A 19,714-nucleotide genomic window follows, 5' to 3' on the forward strand; every position below is an offset into this window, starting at 1 on the left:
CCAACTGCGTCCCCGAGGTGCCCCTCTTGTGCTCCTTTTCAAAATCCCTCTGTCTATGGGATGCCTCATCCAGCAGCAACCAATGGGCTTTTCCGGGGAAAAATCTTTCTACTTATGGGGTGCCGTCCAGAATCCCCTAAGTGTGTATGATAGTATCATCAGCCCATAGATGTAGGACATGTTTTAAGTCAATCTATACTAAAGTCACACTCCAGATTTTGGGAAAGCCCAACCAGTAATTCTTGAGAGGTGTGGAAGCAAAAAGGCAGAAACTTAACTTTATTACTATGGATTATGAGCCAAGGACGTGGAATGACCTGGTTTCCATGTGTCCAGTCATCCCACCACCTTAACCCACATTCTCCTTCCTCCAGGGCTCTGGCTGTCCTCCTTCGCCTGCCGCACTGCACATTCAAAAGATCCTGGGGGCTCCTCGGCAGGGGACAGAAACTGCCTCAGGTATGGATCAGCATGGCTCACTCCCCGGGGGTCTTTCAGTCTTTGGGGGAAAGAGATGGGCATTTAGAGCTTAGCTGTCCAGTATGGTACCTGCAAGCCACATACAGCTATTTACATTTAAGTGAATTAAAATTACATTTAATTTAAAACTTGGGTCCTCAGTGGCACCAGATGCATTTTGCATGTGCAATAGCCACGTGTATCCAGGGGCTGTTGTACCGGACAGCACAGCCATAGGACACGCCCATTATTGCGGGAAGTCCTACTGGACAGCGCCATTCCAGGAATGGCTGTGTCTCGGGGAGGATGAGGGTTTTTGACTTAGTTTTAATAATACGATACTAATAACTACGACCGGTACTAAGAACAGTCGTTGCAAACGTATGGTGTTGAAAATAAGAACTACCATCCCGTAAGAATACCTACTGGTTATGTAATATTACGCTATTTTAAAAACAACCTTATTGAGATATGATTTATATACCATGAAATTCCCCTAATATAGGTGTGCAATTTGATGACATTTAGTGAATTTGTAGAATGATGTAGCCCTCGCCACACTTAAGTTATAGAACATTCGTCACCAAAAAAGTTCCCTTGTGCCTGGGTGCAGTTAAATCTCCTCTCCCAGCTCCAGCCATAGGCGACTACTGATTTGCTTTTTCTGGAGATTTTACATAAATGGAACAATGGACAGTCCCCTGTATTTGGCTTTTTTCATAACTTAGCAAATGTTTTTGCAGTGCATCCATTTACCACATGGATCTATCACTAGTTTCTTCCTTTTTTTAAATTGCTGAATAGAATTTCATTGTATGGAGGTACCACATCATAATATTATGTTATTATAATATTATTATTGTCAACAACTTGCTAATCAATGTCATTTATCCAACATTTAAAATAGACTAGGTTTGTTCATTGATGGTTCATTTGTGAACCTGTGAACTGTGTTTTTCCATACCTTTAAAAAATATATGTATCTAAATGAATGCCATGTGCATAGATATTTTTTAAATACAACAGTGAACAATTTGCACCTTTTGTTAATGCCTCTTTTTACTTGCCTTGGCATAAAGAATGAACCAATAAACCACTGTGTCCTATGGGAAAATGTATAAATATCACCTGATAATTGGTCTTAGAGGTAATGGTAATTAATGTTAAATCACAAGCAGTATTTTAAATAGAAAAAACTGATTGATGTACATTGATTAACATTTGTTAATTGATGTTTTCGTGCCATCCATGTGACATTTAAAATTTGCCAGAAATTCCAGCAAACCCTTTATGTTTAGTGCATCACTGGATTACACAGGCCTGTCATGGGGGATTTTGACCCCCAATAGATAAGGGAGGGAATGAAGGGTCCAAATCACAGGGGTTTCGTGAGTTGTCTCAGACCATACTGGCAATAAATAGTAGCCACGGGGAGTTGGAACCCAGCTACTATGGAACACGAAGCACGTGTTTCCTTGTTGAATTATTGAGATATAATTGACATAACATTGTATGAGGTTAAGGGGTACCACGTGTTGATCTGATACGTTCATGTGTTGCAACACGATCACCACCATAGGTTAGCTAATACCTCCATCCTGCCACGTAATTATCATTTCTTTTTTGCAGTGAGAACAATTAAGATCTAGTCTCTCAGCAACTCTGGGGTTTATAATACAGTGTTGTGAACTATAATCGTGATGCTGTGCCTTGCATCTCCACGACTTACTTATCCGCTCGTTGCAAGTCTGTACCCTTTGGCCAACATCTCCCCAGTTCTCCCACCCCTGGTAACCACCATTCTGCTCTCTGTTTTTCTTTAGTTTGGTCAAAGCACATGTCTTTAAACACAATGTTAATTGGCCCCTTGTCAATCGTGTGAGCTGGGGCATCCAAGTAGCTAGAGTATGGGCTAAACCAAGAGGCAGACAGGGTCAGCCTATGGTGGTAAGTGACCTCGTGGGGAGAACTCACCGAGACAGATATCCTTTCCAGGTTGGATAAATCTGCATGTGAGTGAAAGGGAAAAAAATCAGCTCTCAGATTGCAGGAGTGAGACTTATTCTTTCCATCCCACGATTCTCTTATGGTTTCTTCCCTTACCACTCACCTGTAGCCTCCTGCTTGGGAAATTCGGAATGGCTGGTTCTGAGAGACAAAAACACATTAAAGTATGGGATCTGAAGACTGAGGGAGAAGATGGGGCGTTAGAGAGAAGAGGCATGGGAATCACAGACATACAAACAGGGTATCTGAAGAAGAGAGGGGCAGGGGATATGTCAAGCATATCTACCTCTTGGTGGATTCTTCATGTGACGAACCTACAAAACAAAAAAATACAAGGAGGAATTTATATAATGAGAAAATCCTTCACTTCATTCCCCTTCCCTAGTGTATAAAACTGGCGCTTCCCTGGGGTGCCTGAGTGGCTCAGTCGCTTAAACGTCCGACTCTTGATCTCAAGTCAGGTCTTTGATCTCAGGGTTGTGAGTTCAAGCCCTGAACTGGGCTCCATGCTGGGCATGGAGCCTACTTATTAAACAAGCAAGCAAGCAAGCAAACAAACAAACCAGTGCTTCCTGAACTCACCATGCTGGGTACATCTGTTGATGAAGAAGACGGAGAGGAAGAGGATCAAAATGGAAAGGCAGCTGAAGGTGGCAGCAAAGATTAATCCATTGGCTGGTGGGAGAGGAGCAGGTCGGAGAATCAGTTTGGCTCCTGAGACACCCTGATCAAGTTTAGCCCAACAGGTGTGAGGAGCCAGACAATCTGGCTTCCAAAACTTGCAGCTACCACTTCTGAGCTGGAACTTCCGATTACTATGGGAATTTCCTTAATCTCCCTGACTTTCCATTTTCCCATTCAAAGTGAGGATAAGAACAGTAGCTGCTGGACTGGATGGCAGGGGGTTAACTGGGTGGGCACTTGCAGAGAGGGCCTCGTACAAGGGAAATCTCCAATAAACGTTTCAGCCATATCAATAATTCTGATCATTTCTTGTGAGCCTCTCTCTGCTAGGCACTTCACACGTGTTCTTCTCACCTTGACAAGAAGCACATGAGATGGTGGGAATGCAAGCTGGTACAGCCACTCTGGAAAACAGTATGGAGGTTCCTCAAGATATTAAAAATAGAGCTACCTCATGACCCAGCAATTGCACTCCTGGGTATTTACCCCAAAGATACAGATGTAGTGAAAAGAAAGGGCACCTGCACCCCAATGTTCATAGCAGCAATGTCCACAATAGCCAAACTATGGAAAGAGCCCAGATGCCCTTCAACAGATGAATGGATAAAGAAGATGTGGTCCATATACACAATGGAATATTACTCACCCATCAAAAAATGAAATCTTGCCATTTGAAAAGACGTGGATGGAACTAGAGGGTATCATGCTAAGCAAAATAAGTCAGTCAGAGAAAGACAATTATCATATGATTTCACTCATATGTGGAACTTAAGAAACCAAACAGAGGATCATAGGGGAAGGGAAGGAAAAATAAAACAAGATGAAGTCAGAGAGGGAGACAAACCATAAGAGACTCTTAATCATAGGAAACAAACTGACGGTTGCTGGAGGGGAGGAGGGGGAGGGATTGGGTAACTGGGTGATCGACATTTAGGAGGGCATGTGATATAATGAGCACTGGGTGTTATATAAGACTGATGAATCACTGACCTCTACCTCTGAAACCAATAATACATTATATGTTAATTAATTGAATTTAAATAAAATAACATTAAATTAAAAAAAAAGAAGAAGAAGCATACAAGATAGCTTTACTGTTCCCATTTCATCCCAACGGGAACAAAGTATCCAGAAGTTAAGGGAATTGCTCAAAGTCACACGGTCGGGATGGGCTTCGCATCCTGGTATGTGTAACCTTTTAGGCCAGTCGGCCACAGGTCAGGGCCACTCCGTGCTGGCCTCTGGGTGTGGAAACACCAGAGAAGTGACCTCGCAGCCTGGGGAGATGCACATTTACCCAAATAACTGTGATGCTGCAGAGGGAACAATAAGTCCCATCTCAGATGAACGAAAATCCAAACTCTCTCCCAGTCCAAGAGTTGTTTAAATGGTATATATACTGGGATATTATTCAGCCATAAAAAGGTAGAAAATCCTGCCATCTGGGACATGCAGATGGACCTGGAGGGCATTATGCTAAATGAGATGAGCCAGACAAAGACAAATACTACATGATTAGATTCCACTGATGCATGGAATCTAAAACAAAAAAAAATTATTTTTAACTGAACTCACAGAAGCAGAGAGTAGAGTGGTGGCTGCCAGGGGTCGAGGGCTGGGGAGGTGGGGAGAGGCTGGCAAAACGCTACCAGCTTCCAATGAACGGATGAATAAGTTCTGGAGATCCAACGTATAGCGTGGTGACAATAGTTGACAAGTGTATAACTGAAATTTGCTAAGAGTAGATCTTAAGCATTCTCACACAAAAACCAAAGGTAAATATGTGAGGGGAGGATGCGTTCATTAACTCGACCCTTCCACAAGTAGACGCATATATCGAACCATCACATTGTACACTTTTGTCAGTTATATCTCAAGAAGGTGGGGTAAGGAGGAGAGGGGCGGGATGAGAACACCGAACTTGAAGAGCCTGGGTAATGATGGAAAGCGCTGGCTTCAAAGTGCTTAGAAGTCTAGAATTTGACTCATTGTGTAGGATAATGAGATTGCAGCGATAATGATTATTTTCTCCCCCGATATCCCACCCACACCTGTCTCCCTCTGTAACATGATGCCAGGTCTCCTCCACCCCTGCTCCCCCAGATCCCTTTGCCATTTTTATGCACTCTGGATCATGGTTTCTTTCACTTTCCGACGCGAACATTTGCATCTCTTTGTCGGGGGACTGCCAGGAAGGACCCCAAATGCCTCGGGATCTATGTATCCCAGGGATACCTCTTTACTGTGACTGCCATTTGCGGGAGCATGAGTGCCCTGGCCCAGCACTGAGCAAAAGACACCACGGAGGGACGTGAATATCCTACTCTTGCTCAGTCCTTTTCTTCTCAGCCCTCCTCCCCCTGCACCTCCTACAATGTCACTTTGACATTAACACTTATTTGAGTCTGTTGGTGGTACTGAATCCAAGAGACCCTCAAAAGCAGCAAACTATCAGTGCATCTCCAAGGACATAAGAAAACAGGGTGGGAACAGGTGTTCCCGGACTAGCGGGACCCGAATGGAAGAAGAGGAACATCAGCCCTGCCTTACACTTCATCTAGCCTACGGCTTCTCTCACACAACAACTCACTAGAAATGAGAAGTAAACTGTCATAAGACTTTCCCCTTCCTATGGTGCCACAACCCGCTGATCTGAGTTCACCCTGAGATGTCCACATTTCCTGGCCAAATTTCACATCACTCTTTACAAACTGCCAGAATAAATTACGAGGAGTCTCTGGTGTCAGTGTGAAGGAATCACACTGAGCAGTGGGATACAGCTTGCCACAGGGTGTAAAAGAGGTCACGGGCAGCAGAGAGGAAGCCTGGCCTCGTGTGCACCTGTGCATCCATATAGACAGGCTGGGGGCACCATATCTGTGCTTAGAGACTTTATTGCATTTAGAATTGCTGCAGTATAAATTTGAACTCAGAAAGTACATCTCAAGAAATGATCCACACACCCACTAGGATGTCTATAATAAAATAAAAGGAAAATAAGTGTTGGCAAGGACGTGGAGATATTGGAACCCACATGTATTACTGGTGGGAATGTAAATTGGTGCGGCCACATTGGAAAACAATTTGGCAGTTTCTCAAAAAGTTAAACATAGAGTTACCATATGTCCCAGCAATTCTACTCCTAGGTGGATATCCAAGAACATTGGAAGCAGGGACTCAAACAGGTACTTGCCCACCAATGCTCAGGACAGCATTAATTGCGGTACCCAAAAGGTATGAAAAACCCAATGTCCATCATGGAGATTGGAATGGGGAGAGACGGCTTACAGGGTAGGACATTTCATTTGGGGTCTGAGAATGTTCTGGAATTATAGAGTGGTGATGGTTGCACAATCTTGTGAATATACCAAATGCCACTGAATTGTGTACTTTAAAAGGGTGGATTTATGGAATGTGAATTATGGATCAATAAAAAAGAAAATAAGTAATGCGAGAGCTAAAAATATGAACACTTCTCTTTCTCTTTCCCCTCTTGCCCATCACTAGGCTTCCTGCCTTATTTCTGATACGTCCATGATCCTTGACCCTATCAGATTTCAGATCTCTCCCAGAAAACATTCCTGTTATGAATTATGTTCATAAAGCTGGAGTAGAAATCATTTCCCAAGTCTGCTAATACTGAATAAAAACATTTTCAAAGACTATTACTTATTTTGCGAGGACATTTTGGGAGATACCTTTAAAAAAAAACTGGTTATTCCAGCATAGACTCTAATGACAGCCTTGAACAATTTTGGCTCTTTGGAGTAGATTACAGGGAGGTTATGAGTTGCAAAAATTAGGGATGAGTAAGCAACTAGATGCCAACTTACATTATATATTTGGCCATTAAAATCTGGATGAGCTCCTATTTTCATCCAAAGATGCCAAAAGCTCTATCTTACAGGCATCTCCAAGGATAGACTCTTAGTCAATTCCTCATGGAAAAACAACATCAGAGAAAAATAACTTAATATTCACCTGTTTTTGAGAACTTTAAAGTTTTAGCAAATCCTTGATCACACACATTCCCAAAGCACCTGGGCTCCATGGGTCCGCATCCTGTTGCCTAAACCAGACACACAAGCTCATCCCCATTCTTCACAAAACTCCGCCATGGTTTTTCGTTATGTAAAATGACAAGCGACCCACCTCTAGCTGTTTTACTCATCAGCTTTTCCTTAACCAATGAGGAGCTTGGGGGTCATCTTCCCAGAAAGGCAGGCATTCTCCCAATCACAGTGAGAAAGCAGGCGTCACGATTCTTCTTCTGTGCCTTTTATTCAAAGGGGAACACCTGCCTCATGAGGTGGTTATAATTTTGAAAAACATCTCTCAAATTATCTTACCATTTTTTACTCCAGTAGCTCCATGTCCATTGTGGTCATCTAGAAAACAGGATGCAGGAGGAAAAAAGTCACAATGACTGAGTGGAAACCTTGGGGACCTAGGTCCTCATATTCTGCTTATGGACTCTAAGCCCTCTTTGGGAAGCAGACAATGTCTTTTCCACTCTTGGGATGCTCACTGGGTCCCCAAACCGGGGCCAGAACATTAGATGGCTCTTTTTTTTTTTTTTTTAAGATTTTATTTATTTATTTATTTGAGGGGCGGGGAGAGGCAGAGGGAATCTCAAGCAGACTCCATGCTGAGCACAGAGCCTGACATGGGGCTCGATCTCATGACCCTGAGATCATGACCTGAGCCAAAATCAAAAGTCAGATGCTCAACGACTGAGCCACCTAGGCACCCCCTGGTGGCTCTATTTTTAATACTCCTGGAGTTTGATATTATTTTTAATAACAAAAACATTTATAAATTATCCCACTGATTTCTCCCCTTCCAATCCTATTCCTTGCCAGTCTTCCCTATCCCAGGAAAGAGCACTACCATTTTGCAAATATTTTCTCCCTTTGGTAGGTTGTCTTCTCATCTTGCTATTTCTTTTGCTGTGCAGAAAAGCTTTTTGCTTGATGCAAACCCACTTATTTATTTTTGCATTTGTTTCTTGTGCTTTATGTGTCATATCAAAAAAAAAAAAATCATTGCCAAGATCGTGCAAAGGAGCTTTTCCCGTTTTCTTCTTGGGGTCTTATGCCTTGGGGTCTTACGTTTAAGTCTTTAATACATTTTGAGTTAATTTTTGTGAGTGGTGTAAGATGAAGGTTCAATTTCATTCTTCTGCATGTGTTTATCCAGTTTTCCAACATCATTTAGTGAAGAGACTGTCCTCTCCCCATTGAGTATTTTTGGCTCTCCTGCCAAATGTTAGTTGATTGTATATGTGAGGGTTTAATTCTGGGCTCTTGATTCTGTTCCATTGGTCTATTTTCATACCAGTGCCACACCATTTGGATTACTATAGCTTTGTAGTATAGTTTGAAAAAAGGGTGTATGATATCCCCAGCTCCATTCTTCTTTCTCAGTATTGCTTTGGCTATTCAGGATCTAGCAGGTTTTTGGTTGAGTCTTGAGGAATTTCCATATATAAGATTATATCATCTGCAAATAAAGACAGTTTTACTTCTTCCTTTCCAGTTCCGATGCCTTCTATTTCCTTCTCTTGCTTGATTGCTCTGGCTAGGACCTCCAGTACCATGTTGAATAGGAGTGGTAAGAGTGGACATCCTTGTCTTGTTTCTGATCTCAGAGGAAAGATTTTGACCTTTCACCTTTGAGTACAATGCTAGCTGTGGACTTGTTGTGTATGTACTGTTATGTTGAGATGCATTCCTTCTATACCTGATTTGTGGAGGGTTTTTGATCTTGAAAGGACGTTGTATTTTGTCAAGTGCTTTTTCTGCATCTATTGAGATGATCATATGATTTTTGTCCTTTATTCATTAATGTGGTCTCTGACATTGATTGTGTATGTTGAACCATCCTTGTACCCCAAGGATAAATCCCACTTAACCATAGCATATGATCTTCGTAATGGGCTGTTGAATTTGGTTGCTAACGTTTTGTTGAGAATTTTTGCATCTGTGTTCATCAGGGATATTGATCTGTAGGTTTCTTCTAGTGTCACTGTCTGGCTTTGGTATCAGGATAATGCTGGCCTCATGAAATGAGTGTAGGAATGTTCCCTCTTCTTCAGTTTTTTTTTTTTTTTAAGTAGGCTCCACACCTAACATGGGGCTTGAACTCATCACCCTGAGATCAAGAGTCACATGATCTACTGACTGAGCCAGCCAGGCACTCCCACGTCTTCCATTTTTGGTAAGAGTTTGAGAAGGATTGGCATAATTTCTTCTTTAAATGCGTGGTAGAAATCACCAGTGAAGCCATCTGTTCATGGGCTTTTCTTCATTGGGAGGTTTTTGATTATTGAGGCAATCTCCTTATCTGTTATGGATCTGTTCAGATTTTCTATTTCTTCATGATTCAGTCTTGGTTTATATACTTCTACAAAGATTCTCTTATCCGTGGGTGATTGCCCAAGTCTCCAGGTGCTTCTAGGCCATGGCCAACAGGGCCTGGAACTAATTTACAGTCTCCTGCAGGTTCCACAGCTGGCACTGAGGTCTGTCTGCCTATTACTCAGGTGGGTGAGACTCCTCTCGGGTCCCTTGCTGTATGGTGCCAGATCCCACAACTCCCACAAAGGCACTTTTGTTTGTGGACGGATGCCAAACTTCTTCTTTTTTTTTTTTTTTAAAGATTTTATTTATTTATTTGACAGAGAGAGACACTGCGAGAGAGGGAACACAAGCAGGGGGAGTGGGAGAGGGAGAAACAGGCTTCCTGCTGGGCAGGGAGCCAGATGTGGGGCTCGATCCCAGGACCCTGAGATCATGACTTGAGCCGAAGGCAGACACTTAAGGACTGAGCCATCCAGGTGCCCTGGATGCCAAACTTCTGTTGTTGAAGTGGGGGGTCAAAAATGAGGGATGAGGGGTGGGTGGATGGGTTAGCCTGGTGATGGGTATTAAAGAGGGCACGTACTGAATGGAGCACTGGGTGTTATACGCAAATAATGAATCATGGAACACTACATCAAAAACTAATGATGTAATGTATGGTGATTAACATAACATAATAAAAAATATTAAATGTTATTAACTAAAAAAAAATTAGGGATGTCTTATGCTGTCCTGATAGTTTGGATTTTTCTTATTTTCTCGACTTGTAGTGGCTCTGGCATTCCTGTTTTCAGCAGAACAATAACAATACAATTGGGTCTGTTGTATGCAATCAGACATCAGAGTCTCATACTGTGACCTGGAGTCATCTCAGGGTCTATGTTGAGTAAGAGGGAAGGTTTTAGGACTGATCCTGAAGAGGACGGAGCAATAGGGGTGAAGGAAAGGACCAGGCATTCCCCTTTTCCAATGCACCTGGGGACATTCTTACCCATCTGTCTATTAACCACATATTTTATTTTCTGAATTTGACCCTTTGATATCTTGGGACCTTGCTGACCCTGGAGAGATTCTCCCCCAAGGGTATCCACTTCCCCAAGTGCGCCTCTCAAGTGCAAACCAACCAATCCAGAGTTCACACTCCCAACCACCTCTTCTATGGCTCTCACACTGAGTCACTATTCCCCTGCCCTAATCATTCCAGGGCCAGATACCAGACAATCAAGGACAGCCTCTATACCCCAGAGCCAATCGTTAAGCCTGTTCCTTCCCACAGAAACCATGGTAGAGGCTCTTGCCCAGTCTTATTCCTCCCTCTGTTTCCTGACTGACCCTGGTGCTTCTCTATGTGATCCTGCATGGCATGGCATACCCCTCTTCTTGGGAACTCTAACAAACTATCTTTCTCTCTCTCTCTTTTAAAATATTTAATTAATTTATTTATTTGAGAGAGAGAGACAGAGACAGAGAGAGCTTGAGAGAGAGCACCAGCAGGGGGCAGGGTGGGGCAGAGGGAGAGGGAGAAGCAGGCTCCCTGGGATCATGACCTGAGCCAAAGGCAGACACTTATACAACTGAGCCACCCAGGTGCCCCCAAAATATCTTTTTCTCAATGGCAATCATCTCTTCATCTTTGGCCATAGTCTACTTCAAATTTTCTATTAATACCTATATATATATATATTTTTTAATTTTTATTTATCTATTTGACACACACAGAGAGAGTACAAGCAGGGGGAGAAGCAGAAGAAGAGGGAGAAGCGGGCTCCCCACTGAGCAGGTAGCCCAATGCAGGGCTTGATGCCAGGACCCCGAGACCACAACCTGAGCTGAAGGCAGACGCTTAACCAACTGAGCCACCCAGGAGCCCCTAATACCTATATTCGAAAACACTCTCCCACATCCACCTCATTGATACACACTCAGAATCTCTGATGAGAGCCTGTCCCCACACTCACTTCCCATTTCCCCCATACTTTATACTGAAGTGGTCACATCTGTCTGTTTCCTGGACTTTTCCTTCCCCAGCCAGGTTCCATCACAGGAAAAGGAATATGTGCCTCAAGAGCAAACCTGAAGCTGCCTTTCTCACCTTTGACCTTCAGCTGCAGGTATTCACTCTCCCCTGACCACTCCTGGGAGACCATTGTCTTGTAGGCACAAAAGTACATCCCAGCATCCTTCGGTTCCAGGTGAGTGAGGAGGAATTCAGCCTTGTGTCCTGTGGATCTCTGCTCCTGCCTGTACCTGGAGTCCTCCAGCTTCCCCAGCATGAATGTCACATTCTGGAAGTGAGACTGGCACCTCAGAGTCACGTTATCTCTGCGTCCAACCACTAAGCTGGACAAGGCACCGAGGGAGGGTTTGGGAAGCGTCTCTGGAAAGAATTCAGAGTTAGTCTGACTCTTCATCATGATGACCACCAGTGCCCTCCCAGAATTCAAAGGATTAAAGAGAAAATTTGGGTTGCAGGAACAGATAGAGTTTATGCAAGAAAACTCACCATTCTTTTTCTCGTCTTCAAAGCCCAGGCCAAGCCCTGGAAGAGAAACCCTCATGAGACATGGATTATATACTCATCTTTGACTACATATCAGGCAGAGAATGCATGATTAATTTGTTAAAGATCCATTCTATTTATTTATTTTTATTAACATATGTATGATTTGTTTCAGGGGTACAGGTCTGTGATTCATCAGTCTTACACAATTCACAGCGCTCACCATAGTACATACCCTCCCCAATGTCCATCACCCAACCACCCCATCCCTCCCACCCCCCTCCACTCCAGCAACCCTCAGTTTGTTTCCTGAGTTTAAGAGTCTCTTATTGTTTGTCACTCTCTCTGGTTTCGTCTTGTTTCATTTTTCCCTCCCTTCCCCTATGATCCTCTGTCTTGTTTCTCAAATTCCTCATATCAGTGAGGTCATATGATAATTGTCTTTCTCTGATTGACTTATTTCACTTAGCATAATACCCTCTAGTTCCATCCACGTCGTTGCAAATGGCAAGATTTCATTTTTTGATGGCTGCATAATATTCCATTGTATATATGTACCACATCTTCTTTATCCATTCATCTGTTGATGGACATCTAGGCTCTTTCCATAGTTTGGCTGTTGTAGACACTGCTGCTATAAACATTGGGGTGCAGGTGCCCCTTTGGATCACTACATTTGTATCTTTGGGGTAAATACCCAGTAGTGCAATCGCTGGGTCATAGGGAAGCTCTATGTTCAACTTTTTGAGGAACCTCTATACTGTTTTCCAGAGTGGCTGCATCAGTTTGCATTCCCACCAACAGTGTAGGAGGGTTTCCCTTTCTCCGAATCCTCGCCAACATCTGTCGTTTCCTGACTTGTTAATTTTAGCCGTTCTGACTGGTGTGAGGTGATATCTCATTGTGGTTTTGATTTGTATTTCCCTGATGCCGAGTGATGTTGAGCACTTTTTATGTGTCTTTTGGTCATTTGGATGTCTTCTTTGTAGAAATGTCTGTTCATGTCTTCTGCCCATTTCTTGATTGGATTATTTGTTCTTTGGGTGTTGAGTTTGATAAGTTCTTTATAGATTTTGGATACTAGCCCTTTATCTGATATGTCATTTGCAAATATCTTCTCCCATTCTGTTGGTTGTCTTTTGGTTTTGTTGACTGTTTCCTTTGCTGTGCAAAACTTTTTATCTTGATGAAGTCCCAATAGTTCATTTTTGCCTTTGCTTCCCTTGCCTTTGGCGATGTTTCTAGGAAGAAGTTGCTGCGGCTGAAGTTGAAGAGGTTGCTACCTGTGTTCTCAAGGATTTTGATGGAAGATCCATTCTATTTCTTAAAGGCACTTCCTTGGATTGATTTTTTACCTTTTACTTAAGTCCCATTGTCTCTTATTCAGGAGTTACGATTATGTACAAAATTCCAGCAAACTTTTCTGATTTATCATGTTGCTTTCATGATCGGGCTTTCTTTCACCATCTAGACATCATTGCACCTTTACCTATATTTTCCTCTCCTGCTTTTTATGACTGCACTTTTCACCCTTGCCACTTAAATAACACAAAGGTTATTTTACTGTGGAGTGTGAGCAGAGGGTTTCCTCCCTGATTCAAACAGACAGAAGTTGCTCTCTCTGACCAGGTTCTTCTTTTCACAAGGAGTTCAAGACATTCATGGTCCTAAATGCTCTTCCCACGTGTGGCTTTGATTTTTACAGATGTCAGACCCTACCTCTCCTGTGTTCCATTCTATGTATTTCATTCTGGGATAGGAAGGTCATCCCTTGGATGGAAATATGGAAAACCAGTCTTGGGGTCTGTCAAGAGGTGAAGCTAGAATTTCTCTAGATGCGAGAATGTCTCAGAACATCTGGCCCTTGTTTAAACTCAGGGGTCAGCTCACAACACGGACCCCCCCAAGTTTCACCAAGAAGAAAGGAGGTAGGGGTCTCACGGTGCACTGAGGCCAAACTTGCAGTGACAGTGGCTGGGATTTGTAGGTAGAAATCATCATCTGGGTGGTCAGGCGGTCCTAGGTCTCATGGTCTCTTTTAAGTCTCCCCTCCCCCACAAACCTGCTTTTAGACTCATGTTGTCTCAGCTCTGGTATCAGCCAATATTCTGCTCAGTGATTCCCGCCCCCCCCCCTTTTTTTTAAGTAAGCACACAGGTGCCTTTAGTTCATTTTGCCTTGTGAAACCCTACTGGAGAATAGGGTGTAAAAGTGAGGGAGAGGTTCTCTTTCTTTGACAAATAAAACTGTATATACTTAAGTTACACAACATGATGATATATACATATATAGAATGATTACCACAATCAAGCCTGTTAACACATCCATCAGCTCATAGAGTTACCCTTTGTGTGTGTGTGCGTGTGTGTCTGTGATGAGAACACAGAATCATCAACTACAGTCTCCATGCTGTGCATTTGATTCCTTAGAACTTGCCCCTCTTTCCTAACAAGGGACCACAGTGGATGTAGACAAGGAAGACTGGCCGCACAGAGGAAACCATCATTGAGGGGAATGCAGGATAACTTGAAAAAAGCATATTTCTCAGTAAAGAAGTACAATAAAAACCCACCAATTATTAAGTGTCTGTCTTTTGGCTGACTCTTTACAGACACTGACCACTGACATGCTTATATTCTTTAGCAGGTCCTTGGCAGACAGCTGTCATCTACCATACAGCTACCTGCTCTGAACAACATCCAGCCTCGTTAGATGCTACACCTTCCACTGGGTGTAGGAAGGAGTGGGAACATTAGAAAGCACAGCTCCCTAAAAACTAATGTGATACTGTGATTTATGATAAATACACATTTGGTCTTTGTCCTGGTTCCTGGCACACAGCTGCTAAACCCTTGGAATTTTCTTAACCATGTTTTTTTAAGTCTATTTATTTATTTATCTATTTTAGTAATCTGTATACCCAACGTGGGGCTCGAACTCATGACCCCGAGATCAAGAGACCCATGCTCTTCTAACTGAATCACCCAGACACCCACCCTTGCAATTTTCTATACAAGCGTCTTTCATTATGTTAATGAAGTGACTTTTGGACCACACCTAAGGATGAGGGCTGGTTGCCAGGGGAACCAACCATATGATGACAAGGTTGGAACATTCAATTCCACCTCCTTGACCTCTGGGAAGGAGAGAGGGGTTGGAGATGGAATCAATAGCCAATGGCCATGATTTCATCAAATGTGTTTATGTAATGAAGACTCTATAAAAGCTCAAAAGGATAGGTTCAGAGAGCTTCCAGGTTGATGAACCAGATGGAGGTGCAGGGAGAGTGGTGTGCCTGGAGAGGACGTGGAAGCTCTGTGCTCTTTCCCCATACCTGGCCCTCCATATTTCTTCCATCTGGCTGTGCAGATATATCCTTTTATAATACACTGGTAATCCAGTAAGTTAAATATTCCTGTGAGTTCTGTGAGCCTCTCTAGTGAATTAATTGAACCCAAAGAGGGGGTCATGGGAACTCCTGATATATAGCCAATTGATCAGGTGATAGCCCAGACTTGCCATTGGCATCTAAAATGGGGAGGAGGCAGTTTTATGGGACTGAGCCCTTACCTACAGGATCTGATGCTAACTCCAGGTAGTGTCAGAACTGAATTAAATTATAGAACACCCAACTGGTGTTCAAGAATTGCTTGGTGATGTCAGGGCCCCACCCTCACACATTGGAATTGGGTGCCAAAATTGGATCTCCAGATTACTGTTAAATTATAATTTAACGGATCCTTTGAACTCATCATCTGGAAAGCTTAAAAATTTTATGTAAAACATTATTCAGATTATGTTATATAAAATATTATCCTATTCTATTATAGAAAGAAATGTTGCAGTGATATATCATGGATGGACCTTAAAAACATCATTCCAAGAGAAAGAAGCCAGACATGAAAGGTCACATGGTATGATTCCATTTACATGATATATCCAGAATAGCTACATCTAGAGAGACAGAAAGTGGATGGGTGGTTACCCCCCAGGGAAGGGGGATGGCGAGTGACTGCTTTGTGGGTACAGCATTTCCTTGACAGGTGATGAAAACATTTTGTTGTGGTTACACAGCATTGTGAATGTCTAAAATGTCACGAGATTGTCTACTTTAAAATGGTTAATCTCATGTGCATTGTATCGCAATACATTTTTAAAATTTTATGTAAGTTGGGTACACTTACCCTCTGTACTAAGATGTATAAATATTCAGATGTATAAAGATTCAAATATCAGAAGTCTGCCTGAAATCAGATGAAGTGGAAATGACTAGTTGTGTTAGTTTAGACAAGCAACCTCCATTAAGTGCAATGGTAGATCATGTCTCCAGAGCAGCCTGACCCAGGGATTCAGTGCTGTTGCAGTCTTTTCTCTCAGCTGCTGTGTGTCATTCCCTCCGAATATTGTCAGGACAGGACCAGGAGCCTGGAAGCAGGGCTGTAGGCAACTACGGTCTGGCATCTTTGGAAGGTCACACTCAGAGGACCAAAATTTATCTGTGTCTCAATACCAGTTTGAGAACCTTCCTGACAGAACTGGACTGGCTTGCTTTGAATCATAGACCTATCCGTGGAATAATGATTATTTGTGTCCTCCAGAAAGGTATGTTCAAGTCCTAGACCCCCAGTACCTGTGAATGTGAACTTATTTGGAATTGCATTATTTGGGAGTAGGCTGGTCTCATAATTCAGTATGACTGGTGTCCCCATAAGAAGAGGTGGAGAGATATAGAGACAGACACAGAGGGAAGAGGGCCATGTGAAGACATGAGGGATTGCAGCAAAGCATCTGCAAATAAGGAACCCAACGACTGCCTGCCATCCCCAGAAATGAGGAGAGCCTGGAACAGATTCTCCCTGGGAGCCTCAGAGCCCTCAGAAGGAACCAACTCTGCTGGCACCTTGATCTTGGACTTCTGGCCTCCAGAAGTGAGAGAATAGATTTCTGTTGTTTTAAGCCACTTGCTGTGTGGCACTTTGTCATGGCAGCCCTGGGAAATGAATACAAGCAGGATGAGGTCAGTCTCTTGACTGTCCAACTTATTCTGCCCTACAGCTGGAGGTTTGGGGTATAGTGACTGACAGCCACCCCTAAGGCTCAAATGTGTGTGTGGGAGGAGCATTACCCCAAAGGAAGGGCTGTATCTCGGAAGAGGGAGGAAGGAACTGGGGCAGATGACAAGTCCTGGTATCTTCCACACACACCCCTCAGCCCCACCTCATGAAAGAGGAACTGGGGGCTTGGTCAGTGGAGCTGCTGGTTCACAGCCTAGAGCCCCCATGAGACCAAGCCAAGGTCATAATCCCAGGTCTTCCTTTTTACAGGCTGAGGTCCCTTTGATTACATCATGTTCAAGTTGAAGACAGTTAAAATCAGTAGAGGGTAGAGCTGGTCAGAAAATTTTCTTTTCATCCATTGTCCCCAGACATAGCCCTTCTCTGTAATCTTGGTCTGTACCCAAACCCACAGCTCCACACCCTATGTATTCTGTCCTCCTATATGCCAACAAACATTCCTGGGAGGACTGTTGTTTGGACAAATCAGGTTTGGAGACCTCATGGGAGCTCTGCATTGCTCAGCTGAGTAAATGAGGGTATCTACCCACGTCTCTGAACCTCAATTCCCCATCTCCTGTGTGCAGGCACCAAAACAGAGGCATGTAACCACAGCCCATGAAACTCTGACAGGTAGCCTGTGTCCAGTACACAGAAGATATCACTTCACATCAACCCCTGCTTCACCGTGAATTTTCTCACCACCCAAACCCATCTGTCCCAGTCCTGGAGACTCACCAAGGCAAAGCAGGGGCAGGAATTCTCTGAGCATAGTGTCCCTTCCACTCAGACCAAGATCCCACCTTCAGTTTTACAGTTCAAAGGAAGACGGAGAATTGGGCCATCGTGGGTCTTTCCTGCCGACCTTGTCTCCAGGTTGTGTGGATAGAGGTTTTACCCTGACGCTTTGGTTCTCCACTGCCTGGTGTACAGTTTCCTTCTCACAACCAAGGCAGGAAACCATCAATGACAACATCTCCCTTATAAACAGTGTGTGTGGCTCCAGCACCACCCACCCTGAGATCTGTCCTATTGCATCTGAAGTCCTGACCAAGACATTTTCTTTAAAAAAAAAAAAAATAATTGTTTTGGAAAAAGTTTTAGAGTTGCAAAAAAGTAGTACAGAGTTCCCACATACCCATCAACCAGCTTTCCCATTGGTAATAGAACTACAGTACATTATGAAAACCAGAAAGTTGGCATGGGCACAATAAGATGGCTGGGCAAGCACATGGTAACATCTAAAGTGTGGGAGTCTCTGGTAATGCTGGGCACCCACTGCTCCTGAGAGCAGGGGGTTCAACAAGAAAACAGAAGTGGATGTCTGTCTTTGAGTCTGAACAACTTGTCTTTTAGTAAATCTTGACAAATGGGTCACACAATATCAGATTTTTGCTGTGCTTTCTTTTACAGAAGAGAAAGTAATCAAGGGAAACTGGAAAGCTTCTCTTCAATTTTTTTCCCAAATGGGAAGAGTATAATCCCATTTTCCAGGAACAAAGGAAGAAACACTGATAAATTAAGGGAGCAAATTCTTCTCTAGAGGTACAACACTCATCCTTCCTTCCCAGCTACTCATTGCTTCCCAAGTCTGTTAAGAACTCTTGTTGATTATTGATTGCCTCATGTAACTGAAAACACTAGGGTTGTGTTCAAGCATGGGTAGATCCAAATGCTCAAATAATGGTACTGGGAATCTGTCTTTCTCCATGTCTAGGTGCTGCTTTCCACTGTGTAGACTTCACTCTCAGGTTGGTTCTCTTCATGTGCTGGGATGTTATGTACTGGCATCTCCAGGCAGAAATAGTGCACTAGCACTAACACTTGCAACAAAACTCATAAGTCAGACTCAACATTGCTTGATCCTGGTTTGCATGTCCATTCCTAAATTGATCGATGTAGCCAAGGTGTTGGATTGCACTAATTGGTCCTTCTGGGACATATGAGCACACCTGCAGCTAGAAAGCTGGATCAGTCTCATTTAACCACAAAGAGTAAGTGACAGGTGGCCAATGTCTCAGTGAAGATAGTCATACCAGGATATACTGGTTATGAATAGTTGGATATGCAATAAGTCAATACTGTCCACTCTGTGCCTTCATCTGCCCATTTCAGGCTATGCCCAGGCAAGATTTTGTCTCCTTCCAAGAACTAATCTATGATTCTTCTCTCCCTTAACCATGAGTCTTTAACCATGAGATTGCTGAAAGCATGTGCAGATGCCATAATGTTATTATTATAACTATACATCAGTTTTCTAGAATTATTAGGTCCCCTGCCTGGAGGTATGAGAGGTGGGAGGAAACATGGTTGTCTGCTGATACACAATGTTACAAGGGTTGAAAAATCCTATACTACATCTCAAAGCAGATGTCAGCACTTCAGATACACAATACCCTAGCAGAGTTAACACACAGCTGAGCAAGAAACAAAAAGTAGATTTTCATACATTCTCTGAGAGGGCAAAATAGATCAAGTCCCTCAGGTTGGATTGAAATTATTGTAGGGATTAAGATTGGAAGGGAAGACAGAGTAAGCAGAGCAAAGCCCCGATCCTGGGCCACTACAACTCTGGACCACTGCATGTCTATTAAAGACGCCTTGTTTGAAGCTTACACAGACTCACTGCCTTCTGATTCAGCCTCAAC

General features: G+C 43.1%; 1 protein-coding gene across 3 annotated transcripts; it reads right to left on the reverse strand.

Annotated features, from left to right (window-relative positions):
- Window positions 1-252: 252 nt before the first annotated feature.
- VSTM1 (V-set and transmembrane domain containing 1) lies at window positions 253-18,038 on the reverse strand. Of its 3 annotated transcripts, none has more exons than XM_036065427.2 (9): window positions 17,805-18,038; window positions 12,016-12,051; window positions 11,605-11,889; window positions 7,500-7,538; window positions 3,049-3,141; window positions 2,753-2,780; window positions 2,570-2,607; window positions 2,434-2,465; window positions 253-499 (listed from the first exon to the last, which is right to left on the reverse strand). In XM_036065427.2, the coding sequence occupies exons 1-9, from the start codon at window positions 17,836-17,838 to the stop codon at window positions 467-469; spliced, it is 618 nt and encodes a 205-aa protein (XP_035921320.2). In that variant the 5' UTR covers window positions 17,839-18,038; the 3' UTR covers window positions 253-466. The 3 variants fall into 3 exon arrangements, with proteins under 3 accessions (XP_035921320.2, XP_035921318.2, XP_077919143.1); XM_036065425.2 differs by having other exon boundaries at window positions 2,570-2,646; XM_078063017.1 differs by lacking the exons at window positions 3,049-3,141; window positions 7,500-7,538 and having other exon boundaries at window positions 2,570-2,646.
- Window positions 18,039-19,714: the final 1,676 nt, after the last annotated feature.

The sequence above is a fragment of the Halichoerus grypus genome, chromosome 15 (genome assembly GCF_964656455.1).
Source record: "Halichoerus grypus chromosome 15, mHalGry1.hap1.1, whole genome shotgun sequence".
In the NCBI taxonomy this organism is placed as follows: domain Eukaryota; kingdom Metazoa; phylum Chordata; class Mammalia; order Carnivora; family Phocidae; genus Halichoerus; species Halichoerus grypus.

Excerpts from the sequence above, each read along its gene's own strand:
- VSTM1 (XM_036065425.2), bottom strand. The coding sequence starts at position 17,838 with ATGCTCAGAGAATTCCTGCCCCTGCTTTGCCTTG. Across the intron at positions 2,781-3,048 it reads CAACAGATGTACCCAGCATG|GTTCGTCACATGAAGAATCC; the intron begins GTGAGTTCAGGA and ends TTTGTTTTGTAG. Across the intron at positions 2,647-2,752 it reads CATGAAGAATCCACCAAGAG|TCTTCAGATCCCATACTTTA; the intron begins GTAGATATGCTT and ends CTTCTCCCTCAG.